This window comes from Penicillium maclennaniae (assembly GCF_028827695.1).
Source record: "Penicillium maclennaniae strain IBT 15551 chromosome Unknown utg000003l:1.0-5670915.0:1.0-5674809.0, whole genome shotgun sequence".
Lineage (NCBI taxonomy): Eukaryota > Fungi > Ascomycota > Eurotiomycetes > Eurotiales > Aspergillaceae > Penicillium > Penicillium maclennaniae.
In genome coordinates this window covers 5475396-5488758 of record NW_026623215.1, presented here as the reverse complement: position 1 = coordinate 5488758, position 13363 = coordinate 5475396, and the positions used below count along the sequence as shown (strand labels likewise).

Sequence of the window (13363 nt, the reverse complement as noted above, 5' to 3'; positions counted from 1 at the left end):
GCAAGGTCGGAGCTTATTCAGCTCCCCGGATTCTGCACGTGATGAGTCTCAGCGTCTACTTCCCGCCGAGTGCAAGTCATTCACAAAACTTCGTACCTCGCAAGTCTTACAACCTGTCAAGACTCGGCGTCATGAGCGGAGAATCTGCAACGCCGACGAGCTTTACCTCCGCGGAGCGCATCCGCCAACTCAACGAGATCGACCAAGTATGGCCACTAACTTTCAAGCCAAAAACACATACACAGCAGGCTAATCGTCTGCTTGTATAGGATGTTGCAAAGCTCATTCACTCAGCCGGTCTAGCAATCCAAGCGTTGACCAATGCAAAGCCGAACTCCCCTTCCTCCGAGGTTCCAGAGGGCTCCCTCGAATCCCACAAGACGCAGTTTAAAGACGCAACACAGCAATACTTCGCTCTCCTCTCCTCAATTGATGTTCGACTACGTCGCCAGGTCTACGCTTTAGAGGAATCTTCTGTTCTGGCGCCGGATCCAATTGGGCGAGCAGGCGATGTGAGCACTGGTACCGCCGGAGCTGCAGGGTCAGTTGCCTCCAATTCTCTGGACATCAGCTGGCTCAACAGCCGAAAGGACACGGTCGGGAAGGACAAAGAAGCTGAATTGTGGGCTGCTGCGCGGGGATTTGTGGAACAGCTGAATAAGTCGACGGGTGAGCCAAACGACTCCAGCAAGTCGAATGGCGATTCCGAAATGCAGATGGATTGATGGTAATATGCTGGCCGGGCGGCCACTTGATTTACAGCAGGGCTATGACTGCTTTGCACCTTTGATACCCAAATACGCCGGCGGCAGCTGGTCTTGATAGCAATTCACCTCGATTGCTTCCATCTAGTATTCCATCCAGGAGGAGTTGACGTTCAACATTGTCTCGGTCTCGACTGTATGCGAATGGGGATTTGCATGTTCACAGAACTAAAGCTATGCAAGAAAAAAACGCAAAAACGGCTGCGTATATCGGACTCTTTGAGCCAATCGACCCAAGAGCTGACTGAGCTGTGACAAGAGATTACTTCTGCATGGATTTGATCATCTCCAGCTGCGTCGCGCGGTCCCGATTTGTCTCGGACAACGGCGTCAGACCTGATGGCATAATTAGCACCTTGAAAATACATAATAGAAGAGCAAAAACCTACTGCGAAGCTCACCCACAACATCCTTAGCCTTGCCGAAGTAAACCTCCTCTGTGAAAGCGTCAGTGTCCATCGCGCCAGCAACGGCGTACCGAAAGACATACGTAGCAAGTTCCGCATCTTCAGTTCCATATCCTCAACCAGTCTACCAACATTAGCGATGTGGCTCGCGTCCGACTCAACGGGCAAGTCAGCCTCAACCTGACGGGTCATATTGCCGCTCAGGTCCATTTCGCCGAGTGCCTGGTTCTCGTTGGCCAGGTGCAGGATCACGGTACTAGTGAGCTTGTAGTGGGACATGCGTGCCCGGTCGGTGGCCTCGAAGACATGAATGCTGTCCCATTCACCGGAGCTCTGGGAGCCGGGTGTCACCCCTGGAAAAGACAAGGTCAGCCATCCATCCAGTCACGCGATTCAATTTCCCCTAGATTCTACAAGCCATACCCTTCTTCAACAGAATCACACCCGCAAATCCGTCGTCCAGATCCCAAAAGTACACGCTGCCAACGCCGCCCTCGTAGTAGAGCTCGCGGTATACGTCAAAGGACTCATTGGCCGCGACTTCGAGCTTGCGCACCCGCTCACTGGGCACCGTTCCGTCCTCGAGAGGAGGGTCAAACTCGTTGCTCCATGGTGATCGATAACTATCGCCGTCGCGATTGTAATCACAGAGCAGGTAGTCACGGCTGGTTTGGGGGCATTTGCGAATCTCCAGGGGCTGGTCAACAGAGGCAAGGAGGTCTTCGGTAAGGTCAGGGACGATTGAGGTGATGGATTGGAGATTCTTCTTGGTATCGCGGGGATTCAGACGCCGAAGAAGATCGCTAGTCGTAAGATGGTCAGCTCGGGGGTCTCTCCATGCAGCTGAGGCGGGGTCGCCGCAGGGTCTCGAATTGCCGGTCTGCTTGTTCTGATTGTCGGGCGGACGATATTGAAATATATGTGCTAAAAGGTCATGTTACTTACAGCGCGCTATCGAACTGTGCATCGGCCATGGTGGAGGTGAAGGGGTTGAGTCTGTATATTGTTCAGATCTCCGGACGGCGGTGTTGACGGAGGTGCGTGTGTATTGCAGACCGCAGGTGGCAGTAGCATCTCCACCACCCATAAAAAAACAAGATAAGGAACACTATATTGATTTTCAACGAAGATCTGAACATTCCACAATGATCTTTATGTTCTTTGGTCATTAAACTCTAAATACAATGCAAATTTCAATGTGCTCCAAAGCTGACGCCAAGTCTATAGAGCAAGTTCAGGGCGTGGCTATACTTCAAAGTATCCACGAATCGTCTTCGTTGTCATCTTCAATCTCTGCCCTAGGATTTTGGGCATTCTGAGCAACCTGAGCCTTAGCCTTTGACGCACTACTAAGGAGCGTGTTTATGTCCGGTAGATCAGAGTCAGAATCATCGTCAAAGTCGCCAACAAAGAGGGGAGATGATCGTTTGTGTTGAATATCAGAGTCTAGGTCTGCCCTTTGGCAAGAAGTTGAATTCTTCGATGGTCTTTTTGAATTATTGCTGCGCCGATACTCTGTTGTTGATGTCTCTTTGGGTTCGATGGGTTCTCGAGCCAGGATTTGCCTGTAGTAATCCTCGCAGTCAGGTCCAGCCTGCTTCATTTTTTGCAGAGTCCCAATCATTCGAGAGGTAAGGGAGCCATGCGGAACAAACTTGGTCGGTCTCGGAACAAGCTGGAGGTGAGGAAATGCATCATTGCGTGGGACGCTGATGTATTGTGGCGATGTGTCTCCAATATTTTGATAAAGCCGCTCGAGATCTCGTTGTTCTTTATCGTTAAGAACCACTTCGTCCAGAGATGGGACTTCGACTGGTTCTGGTGTTGGAGTTCGAACGCGTTTTGCAGGAGTAAGCTTTCTCGGCTTGGCTTTACTGAAACCTGCTTCAAGTCTTGATGCTCGAGTAAAGCCAGTCTCCACATCGTCAGGCATATTGAATTTCTTAGGTGGCCTTTTAGGCGCACGTCCTTTGCGCTTTGGCTCGGGCAGTTCGCGCTGGGAATTCTCTGGGGGGACGTCGATGATCCGCTTGTCGGCCACTGGACGTACCCCGGCAGGTAGGATACGAGCAGATCGATCATCATGAAACGTGAACCGAGAGCCGCTGGCTATCATCTGTTGCATTTTCTCATAGTTGTCCTTCGCTTTGATGTATGAGTCTTCCTCTTTGCCCTTCATAAGGAGCAACGTAATGTTCCCGGCTCTCTTACGGCCAGTTCGACCCATTCGTTGCAGCATGCGAATTGGCGATGCAGAGGAGTCATAACACACGATGAGATCGACCTCACCAATATCCAATCCTTCTTCACCGATGGATGTGGCGACGATGGTATTGTAAGTGCCCTTCTTGAACTCTTGGATGATCTTCAGTTGGGTCTTCTGATCCATTCCCTCTGAGCCTTTGGCGCTACTTTGGCCCACGAACACATGCGGTCGAATCATGGGCTCGTATCGCTTCAACACTCTCGTGACTTCTTCGGCGCTGTCACGAAAATGCACAAATATCATAACTCGCGTTGCTGGTTGACTGTTACCATCAATATTTTCGTTGCCTTCGCCTCTATCCATAAAGTGATTCAGGATTACGGATTTGAGGTACTCCAATTTCGGGTGGCCAATAAACTCTGGGTTTTTGGACCAGGGCTCGAGATGGCTGATGAGCTTCTTGAAACTCTCATCCTGTACAACCTGTTTCTGCCACTTGCCACCTTTCTGTCCGTCGGTGTTCGATTTGAAATGCAGGATGTGGCGATAGAATGGGACGATTCCGTGGAACTTCAACAAGTCTATGGCATGAGCCAGACTTGCCAGGACAGTGAAAATTGCATTGACCTTTCCTTTGAGTCCGAAGTTGGCATTTCGGCCGGCATCGGATGCCATCCATTGTTGTCTTGCTTTCGTAAGACCAAACGCTGTCAGGCCCATTGGATCTCGGCCCCAATAAGCATTCATTGTTCGAAGTTGATCCACTAGAGGTCGCAACGTCGTTGATAAAAGGTCCATGCAAAAGAGCATCTCATCCGAGTTCTCAAATGTCTCAATTTCGATATTACGAGAGTGCACGTAATCCCGAATATCAATTGAACTTTCGGTGCGAATTTCCACTCGCGAAATGTCGAGGCCATCAATTACTGCCTGTACAGATTCCACGGTAGAGCCAGGCGTGGCAGTCAGCGCGAGAACACGGAAACTTTTGTTGAACCTTCGCAAAAATTTGACCACTTCGACATAGGCGTAGCCTCCAGTAGCACGGTGCGCCTCATCTACAACCAGTAGAACGATGCGCTTTGGATCTGCGATTCCGGTCTTCAAATCGTTGATCAATGTCTGGGGAGTCATGAAGAATACTCGCTTCGATTGCCACTCCTCCGCACGAATGCCAGGCGATGCACCTCCAGTAAGCATTGTAGTCTGGGATCGCGGAATTCCAGCAATATCCAGACATGCTGTCACCTGCTGCGAAACTAGTGGTTTCGTGGGAGCTACAAAAATAATTTGAGAGTCCTTGGTCCACCGAAACCAGTTGAGCATGATTGTTGCCGCAATGAACGTCTTTCCCAGTCCAGTTGGCAAGGCTACCAGTAAATTGTGATAGAGGCCTTTCTGGGTGATATTGAACTGGTAGTCTCGAATAGTGCCCAGATTTGTTGGATACCACCATTGATCGAGTGCATCTTTGTTCAATTTATGATGTGTCGGGGGTTCGACTTTCTCAGGCAGCGCAAAGTCTTCTTCACGTGGCGTGGGCGGTCCGTTCTGGGCAGTCATGCCAAAAAGTGTAGTTTGTCGGAGATGCTGCGGTCGATTTGGAGGCCTCGGGAAGCTCGATGTAAATGTTGGACATTGAGCTTTACATACAGCCGGCGACAGAGCTGGCGAGGAATCGAAAGCATCCTCCGGTAAATCTTCCAACTCAAATGAGACGTCCATGGAGTCATTCCTCTGCTCATGATGTGACACAGGTCGAGGCGGGCCTGTACATTTCGATTTACTAGTGTTCACCGCAGTTCTGAATGACTTTTCTTCTTCGAATGCGTCTAGCGATGCTGCCAACGCTGCTCGCAGCTCTTCCTCCTCGTCGTAGTAGTGATTAGATTCTCTCCTCGTCGCATTTGTGGGAGAAAGGTGAGGAGAGGGGGCCATAGGTAGAGGAGGTGGCGGATCAGGATCTGGCTTTTTCCACCGGGGCCGCGAATCCGCTCAGGGCTGGAGTGAGGTTGTGTGAGTTGAGTAACAAACATGTTTTCCTGGAAGTTGCGCTGTTTGGGTACGAAGCTCCGAGACTTTGATCGTTGGTCTTCTAATGCTTCCCGGGATTCGTGATAGTTCGGTAGATCCTCGTCAAAATCAGAGAAAGAGTCAGTCTCGGAAACAGTCTCCTCGCCATCATCTTCTTCCCCGCGTGAGGGGAGTTGCACGCGACGCCGTTTGGCAGGGCGAGGAGGTCCATCACCGTCGGGGGTACTGGGCACTACAAAATCATCATCAGAGTATTCTGACTCGAAGTCTGAAGACGGCATTGCGCTGAGAGCAGCGAGCTGCTAATATCGCGCCTTCTCGCAATATCACCACCCTCTACATGATGGTCGCGTCGCGAAAGTCACGAAGTCATGTGACTGTGAGAGAGGGTGTTTGGTCTGTTTGCACCACATGGAGGCCTCTGATCTTTACTTCTACTGTTATGGCCTTCTAGTCCTCTGGTCCTCTGGTCCTCTGGTCCTCTGGTCCTCTGGTCCTCTGGTCCTCTGGTCCTCTGGTCCTCTGGTCCAGTCAGTACTGTAACCTTAATCAATGTCAATCGCTGTATTTATTGGGAATTGTGGATAGTACCATAGTCTAATGGCGTCCATCGTGATCTGGTTTCAGGGGTTTTGAGGCCAAGAAAGACCCCAGAGTAAATGCATGCGGGGGGGTCATAATGAAGAGTCCCTTGCGCCTTTTGGGGGGCCGCCCTAGCGCATCTGGGGATCAATGGGTACGGACTAGCGGATTATAGGGGCTTGTTGATACTGTTTAGGGTGGCAACCGGGCGAATGACAATCGCCCGGGCACGGCCGAGAATCCCCAGATTTGCCAGATCCAGGGTCCCGTTTACTTCCCGCCTATTCGGCAATGTCCTGTCAAGGGGCCAATATCCCATTTTTCACCGGGCTATTCTTAGGGATTCTTTTGGCCTTCACGGGAAGCAAGGTAGTCCGAAATTGTATCCACCGAGCGACCATAGTAATTAGTCAACACCAAACCTACCGAGTTCGATGTGAGACACGAATGGGGAACCTAGCGCCAGTTTTCTTTTTTTTTTTGTGGTCGATGGTTTCAGGGCTCCTGATTTGGGGGAAATGGAGTCACCTGGATGTGATTTGGCCAAGTCTAACATGCCAATGCAGGGTTACAGGTCGCGGACTGCAGGAAAGCGCAGGTACACGGCTCTTGTGCCCTGTGATTTACTTAAAAAGCTTCCAATCCCTTTCTCAACCTTTCCCTCGTTCCCCATCATTCTCAAGTCACTCGCTACACCTTGACCAGTCTCTACCTTCTTGACATTACTCTTCCATCTCCACTTTCATCATGAAGTTCAGCATCATTGCCCTCTCTACTCTGCTGGCCTTCGCTGCAGCGGAGACCACTACCACCGCAGAGACTGTTACTGCAACCCTCACTCCTGAGCAATCGTGTGCCAAAAACTGTAGGTTTGATCTTTTTCCCTGTTCTCGTTTGTCTGCGTTAACGTGATGCCCTCAATAGGCAACAGCTCTGACCGGTGCTGCGTCGCCGATTGCTACAAGGTCCCCTGCCCCAATGAGGCCCAGGCCAACGATACCAACAGCTGTGTTGCCGCCTGCCCTCAGGGTACCGGCACTGCCGCCGATACTAAGAAATACACCGACTGCCAGAACGCCTGCTTCAACTCCCACTTCCTCGCTACCGGTACTGCCGCCTCTGAGACAGGCTACACTGTCTCCAGCACCACCACCACGGGCACCTGGGCTACCGCGACCGCCACAACCACCAGTGCCTCTATGTGTACGCTTCAATCACCGCTGTAGACTTCTTTTATACTGACTCAATCTGTAGCTTCCAACAACGACAACCGTAACACCGAAAGCGCTTCCGCTAGCACCTTCAGTGTCTCTAGCACCACCACTGGTGTTGTCCACTCTACCAATGCCGCGTCTAACGTCAAGCTGGGTGCCTCCAGCGCTAGTCTTCTCGGCTTGGTGGTTGCTGCATTCGCTCTGTAGGGGTTTCACATACACGCTCGACCGAGATAACACATGGCGCGAAGTGATTGTTTCGGATCATCTCGAGCATCTGTTGTCCATCGCATGTTCTTTCTGCATGTGCAATAATATTTGATGCCTGTGAATGATATTGTAATAATTTTCCTGAATTTCTTTCCAAGTGCAGACAAGTTCCAGGTTTGTTGATGCAGCAGTACATGGTTGAATTTTGCATGTAGACCACTCGCCGTTTCGTAAATGTCCCAGATGTCCCATCACGCTGCATTACCCGTAAGAAAATACACGGTGTGCGATGCTGCCTGGCCTTGGCTTGAAGTGGTCGTGACCCTGGAAGATGAGTGGAGTTCAATGCTTGGACTGCAGCTGCAGGGACGACGTTGGATGCACGAGAGGCTTGGATCGACTCACCGCCAAGTTCCAGTCCACGGGTTGTTTACGGGTCTAATAAAGGCGAACTAATGATATTATTCCCCCAACTCAACTAGTACATCGACTTGAGAGCAACCTGTCTCTGGAACCTTACAATCTGCCTCTGCGAGACGATTTCAGCTGCCAGCACCGTAAAAAGCGCCTTTAGACCAACCCGTGGACTCACACATACATGGACACAAATATGGTCGCGACAGCCATGGAAGCTACCAGCGAGCAATTCCAGACACTATACCGCTCTATGTGTATCTTCGTGGACTCTTGCATGTCCGGCCATGATCCTTCCCACAACCCAGCCCACGTCCACCGCGTGGTCAACGTGGCCCTCGCCATTCTCCAGGCCGAACAAGCCCTGCACCCCGAAAAGCAGCTCAACACAGCAGTGGTCAAGCTTGCAGCCCTCATGCACGACATCGGAGATAGAAAATATCTCCACAGCTTGTCATCGGTGATAGACTCTAATGTGGAATCACTCGATCCCGAAACAATGGTTGAGGTCGCCCTCATCAAAAACGGAGCCCCGGCGGATCTCGCCTCCAAAGTGCAGACAATCGTCTCGCACGTGTCCTACACAACAGAATGCAAAGACCCGAGTGTAATTCGTCGCCTGATAGACGAGGGATATCCTGAGCTAGCGGTCGTACAGGATGCTGACAGGCTGGATGCAATTGGAGCCATTGGCATCGGCCGGACTTTCACATTTCTTGGGGCACAGGGCAAAAAGTTTGTCGGAGATGACGGCAGGTGGGAGATGGATAACTCGATCGAACATTTCGGGGGCAAGCTGGAGAAATTGGAGGGAATGATGAAGACAGAGACTGGGAAAAAAATGGCGGGTGTGCGCACAGAGAGATTGAGGGTGTTCCGCGGATGGTGGGAGGAGGAGATGGCCCTTTCTAATTCTACGGTGTAAAGTACTAAGAACACATATTGAGCAGATGGGCCTCACTAGGCGACACCAATCTTTATGTCCTGGCTTGTTCGAAATATCCCAGAGACGAAACATATTGATGTCTACATAGATGCCAATCTGGGGCCAAGAGGCTTCGAAAGAGGCTTGCAGATAAGGAAGAGAAATGACTTGGGCAAACTGAAGGTTGCACTCGATTTATACTGTTCAAAGCACCTAAAAGGGTTAGAGCACATCTATGTTGAATATCTTGGGTGCCTGAGCCCCTTGTATTGATGTCCACAGCCCGTTCTGGGCCCAAAGAGTGGCAGTTCGAACATATGAAAGCAGAGAGAATGAATGTTCCAATAAAGTTCAGACGCCGTGCCTCGGTAAAGACTGTTTGAGGATACTTCCCTCACAGCGAAGAAAGGGAAAAACGCAGAGAGAAATGACAAACATCCACCTTCTATCCAATGCGAGCAAATCAAAAGTACAGGTTTGGGTATTTGGGTTTCTGTGAGTGAGGAATCATCAAGAACGCATGGTATCAAAGACGAAATGCACGAACCGGCAGATAATCCAGAGTTTAGGATGTCTGGTGCAATTTCGTAGGTATGATTGACAAGAACCACAAACGCCACTTGCAAGTCGCCAACGCCGCGCGAGCACTGTATCTAAATCACCGAAATATCAAGAAATGAAGTAGATATAAGGAGCTGAAAAGAAAAAGAAAAAGAGTTGAGATGATTAGACACGATCTCGTGCAAAGTCCAGGACTTCGCAGTCATCTTCGAAGAACCCATCGTCCTTGAGTGGAATGGAATGCTTCTTCTTGCGTCGAGTGGTGATCACCACTTCCTCGACGTTACCGGTGCTGTTACCGAGAGTGATGAGGTTTTCCATATCGCCACCCGCACCAAAGGAGTGGCCGTGGATAGCGCCCATTTCGTCCTCATCGTCATCCTGACAATCAGTACTGTTGCTATACGATCTGACGTGTACTTTGGTCGTCGGGATGTCATTGCCAAAGACCCACTGTTCATGAGAAGCCAGCACGGTTGGATCGGTAGCCTCGGAAGTAAAAACGTGAAGACCCACACGCTGGTCGCTATGGAAAGGCTGGTATGGTGTGTTCGTCTCAATCTCCGCCTGTGAGAGCGGCTGGCAGAGAGCCTTCCCTGCGTTAGATGGCTGCGAGCTGGCAGACGGCAAGAGCAAAAACGCCTGGACTACCTGCTCCGGGTCATATGTCAGGAGAGGTGCCGGCCCACAAACATTGTGAAAATTGGCCGGGAGCTTGAACTGACTCTCTTTACCACCTATCACAGAATGAAACTGGCGGTTTTTGTGAGTGTTCGCGCTTTGCTTCAAGCGGTACATTTTGAAGTGTCCATCATCCACCACGCCAAGGAAGACGAGGCCTTTGCTGCAGATCCACATGACGCGAGAAGGAGCTGGATCACGGGAAAGGCCAGACAGGTGAAGTCGATTCTCTCCAACATGCCGAAGCGTACGAACGGTACCTGTAGCCGCTGCACCCATGGATTTGCTCAGCCCTGCCGCCACAACCTTGCCACCCTTGATGCTCGCCGCAGTTGGCAATGCAAATGTAGTCATATTTGGAAATGCAGTACCAGACGACGGCACACGACCTTTGACAGCAGAGAAGAACGGCTGCGTCTTGCCTCCGACAAAATTCATCGCCGCCGACAATGGATTGGCGGTGGCTCCTTGGCCGGCCAGATCATCTCCCACTGGGTCAATATTAGGTGACTTCTTCCCAGCAGGACGAGCCCGTCGGAAAGGAGGCCACTGGAATGCGCTTCGAGGCAGATCAAATACATGGACTGTGCCTTTGCGAGTGATGATGGCCAGTCTATCCCCGACGGGAGAAGTCCAGATGACGTCAATTATACTGGACGTGGTCAACCGGGCGTATCGTGCAACCTGCCGCACATTCGGGCTTTGGCCAGCCTGGTCTTCAGCCATGAAAGCCATTGCTCGGCAATGTTTCAATTGCATCAAGTCCCAGACGTATTGAACATCGCCTTTCTTACTGGCTGTGAAGAGCATCAAACCATTTGGAGACAGCGAAAGGAAACTGCAGCCATTGGGAACCTGAAAAGTCGCCACAGGGTGGAAAGGAGCAGCCTTCGCATCTATGCCGTCGTCAAATCTCTTCAAGTCAAGAATGGAAACTGCGTCAGGCTCATGGGTCGAGGTTGTTTGGGTGTCCTGGGCATGGGTAGGCGGGAAAAGACCATAGCCCTGCGCCTGGGTGTCTGGGCTTCGTACAAGTCGTTGGGGAGGCGTACCAATGCCTTGATAATGGTTCCAGTAGTTGTTCCACGCTTGGAGGCCCTGATCGCCCATCCAGCGGGCACCTTTGACCAGCTCCTGTGTGACACCTCTGGCAAATTTGTCAAAGATACTCTCCCCTTCGCCAACGTCAGTCGCACAGTTGACTGACGGTATGGTTGGTGGGCTACGAGTCTCCATCCCATGGACTTTGCCATGCAGCAAACTTGGAGGAACGGTTCCGTGAATCGATGGACGGTAAGACGAGGCCGGGGGGACCATCGCCAACCATCTTCCATGCACAGCCAAAATGGGTCTCTCGGACATGGAGATACGGGGATGGTCATGGTGAGATCCATCCGGATCCGTAGAGCTCGAGGACGTGGAGTAACGACGAGCTTCTCCGGTCTGAACATTAGTCCAAGTCTTGCCCAGGCACTGATATGCTCCAGAGGCAGAATGTTTGAAAATGTAAACCTCACCGCTGATTCCGGAGGCAACAATGACATAGTTCCCGCTGCTGAATAGCTTCAAACTACCTACAGGTGGTGGTGCCAACGATGGAAGACCTGGGAGGTTCTCTGATGCCGGCACCGGTTTACCTGCAAATAACGTTGCAAGGTGATCACCAGCTCGCAGGGAATAAACCTCAACTCGGGTCTGGTATAATGATTTCTCGTCTTTGGCTGAGCGTCTATCATGGGAGAGGCCCCGTGCCATTGAAGGCGGAGCATCATTGATCTCAGACGCAGCAGAGGAAACAGGACCTTCCTCGCTCCGTGGGAGTGGTCCATGGACGATCACAGCCACATGGGGCTGGGATGACGCATGTAGATCAATGGATGAGTGGCCCGGTAGAATCTTTGCTTCAATAATTCGACCGTTGAGGCCGTTGATTTGTCCGATCAGACGGATTTGGCGGTCCTCAACGGCGTGTACTTCTACACCACCGTCAGTTCCTACCACCAGTACGTTCATACCTGCACGTGGTGCTTTAGATGACACACTTGGGAGGGTATCAAAAGCGCAGAATGAGTAAGCACCCTCTGTAGTAGTGCGGTTTTGCGTTGGGAGATCGAAGTCGGGTACAGCGTAGAAATGGGGTTGTGGCATATGAGGCGGCGGAGCCAAGTTGCTCATTGGACTTCCATAAGAATGGCTCTTTCGCCGGTCTACTGATTGCTGTCTAGACTGTATACTGCTTCGAAATCCACCTCCATAGCTGAAGGGTCGAATTCGAGTCGGAGGAGATGCCGAGGACGCTTGACTGAAGCCGCCTCTTTCCTGAATCGTAGGAAAGCTAAGTGGCGAGTCCTGGGGAAGGTCTCCGTCAATCAAATCAGGGGGAGGGCTCTTTCCATAAGGTATAGACTGAGCCCAAGTGTCGGTGCGACTGTTGAGGTCATTGTCCATGGTTTCTTCGATTGATCCCAAAGCGTCGAGCACGGGCGAGGTTACAGGGGACGAGCCTGACCTTCGTCAGGATCATGGTGATCGTCCGGGGAAACATCATCTTCCAGTAACGGATCAGGGCATGATGGAGGCTCTGTCGGTGGAGGTGCCGATGCAGGTACAGATGCATGCACCGATGCAAGTGTTCTGAATGCCAAGTTAGTTAGCTGGTTCCAAGAGATCGGTCCAACGGAACGAGAGTGCATCATGGACACATACATATCATCCGGCGGTGAAGCCGTTACTGCTTTGGCGGCCTTGGTGGCCTTTTTTTTATTCTTCTTTTTACTCTTTCCACTGGGTTCATGCTCCTGAATGGGGATATTTTGATCTGGAGGGAAAGACGAGTCGTCTTCCAAAGACCGGCTATGCTGGCGGATCAAATCGTCAGGTGCGGCCGGGGCATTCAAATGGAGGATGCCTCGAATAAGAGGCAAAGGTCAGAGCACTGGGAACCGCTCTCAGGACCTGTGGTGGGGTCTGAGAACAGGGGGCGAACCGGGTGGTTCACGTTGAGGACGTTGAATTGATGAATTACAAAAGAGGGACCTAACACGATCTAAAATATTAGTTTGAACAGTACTTGGGTGATGCTTCTGAGTTGCAAGGTTCATTCACAACCTACCTGGTGCAGAGCGGACCCTTGTCGCCCGTGCTGATCGCGGTTCGGGTTGACGTATCAAGAGCGGAGAAGGCTCTTTGAATACGCGGGGAAGCTTGGATAAGAGCGATAGGCGTCACACAGCACGGGTACTTTGATCCCAGATGCTGGGAAGCCAGAAACCAAGTTGAATGTATAGCAATAGAGGTTCAAGAGAGAAGGAAGGAAGAGTGAGGGGAAGGCGATCTCCGATAAGAAAGAGGGGGGCAGCGCGGTA

At 51.3% G+C, this 13363-nt stretch overlaps 6 protein-coding genes across 6 annotated transcripts; 3 read left to right on the top strand and 3 right to left on the bottom strand.

Annotated features, from left to right (window-relative positions):
* Positions 1-41: 41 nt before the first annotated feature.
* N7477_004145 (mediator of RNA polymerase II transcription subunit 11) lies at positions 42-725 on the top strand (the record flags this gene model as incomplete). Its single annotated transcript, XM_056965808.1, has 2 exons — positions 42-206; positions 270-725. The coding sequence occupies 2 exons, from the start codon at positions 42-44 to the stop codon at positions 723-725; spliced, it is 621 nt and encodes a 206-aa protein (XP_056825761.1).
* A 301-nt stretch (positions 726-1026) lies between these two features.
* Positions 1027-2145, bottom strand: cap2 (F-actin-capping protein subunit beta; the record flags this gene model as incomplete). Its single annotated transcript, XM_056965807.1, has 5 exons — positions 1027-1100; positions 1154-1201; positions 1255-1524; positions 1595-1974; positions 2117-2145. The coding sequence occupies 5 exons, from the start codon at positions 2143-2145 to the stop codon at positions 1027-1029; spliced, it is 801 nt and encodes a 266-aa protein (XP_056825760.1).
* A 278-nt stretch (positions 2146-2423) lies between these two features.
* mph1 (3'-5' DNA helicase) lies at positions 2424-5692 on the bottom strand (the record flags this gene model as incomplete). The annotated part of the gene is given in 2 exon segments (XM_056965806.1): positions 2424-5341; positions 5356-5692. 2 exon segments carry the CDS (start codon positions 5690-5692, stop codon positions 2424-2426), a joined length of 3255 nt encoding a protein of 1084 aa, XP_056825759.1.
* Positions 5693-6740: 1048 nt separating this feature from the next.
* Positions 6741-7414, top strand: N7477_004142 (uncharacterized protein; the record flags this gene model as incomplete). The annotated part of the gene is made up of 3 exons (XM_056965805.1): positions 6741-6858; positions 6918-7196; positions 7248-7414. The coding sequence occupies 3 exons, from the start codon at positions 6741-6743 to the stop codon at positions 7412-7414; spliced, it is 564 nt and encodes a 187-aa protein (XP_056825758.1).
* A 613-nt stretch (positions 7415-8027) lies between these two features.
* On the top strand, positions 8028-8756 carry N7477_004141 (HD domain-containing protein; the record flags this gene model as incomplete). The annotated part of the gene is made up of 1 exon (XM_056965804.1): positions 8028-8756. One exon carries the CDS (start codon positions 8028-8030, stop codon positions 8754-8756), a length of 729 nt encoding a protein of 242 aa, XP_056825757.1.
* A 726-nt stretch (positions 8757-9482) lies between these two features.
* Positions 9483-12904, bottom strand: N7477_004140 (uncharacterized protein; the record flags this gene model as incomplete). The annotated part of the gene is made up of 2 exons (XM_056965803.1): positions 9483-12426; positions 12492-12904. Coding segments are annotated over 2 exons (3357 nt in total), but the record flags the coding sequence as incomplete, so codon positions are not given.
* Positions 12905-13363: the final 459 nt, after the last annotated feature.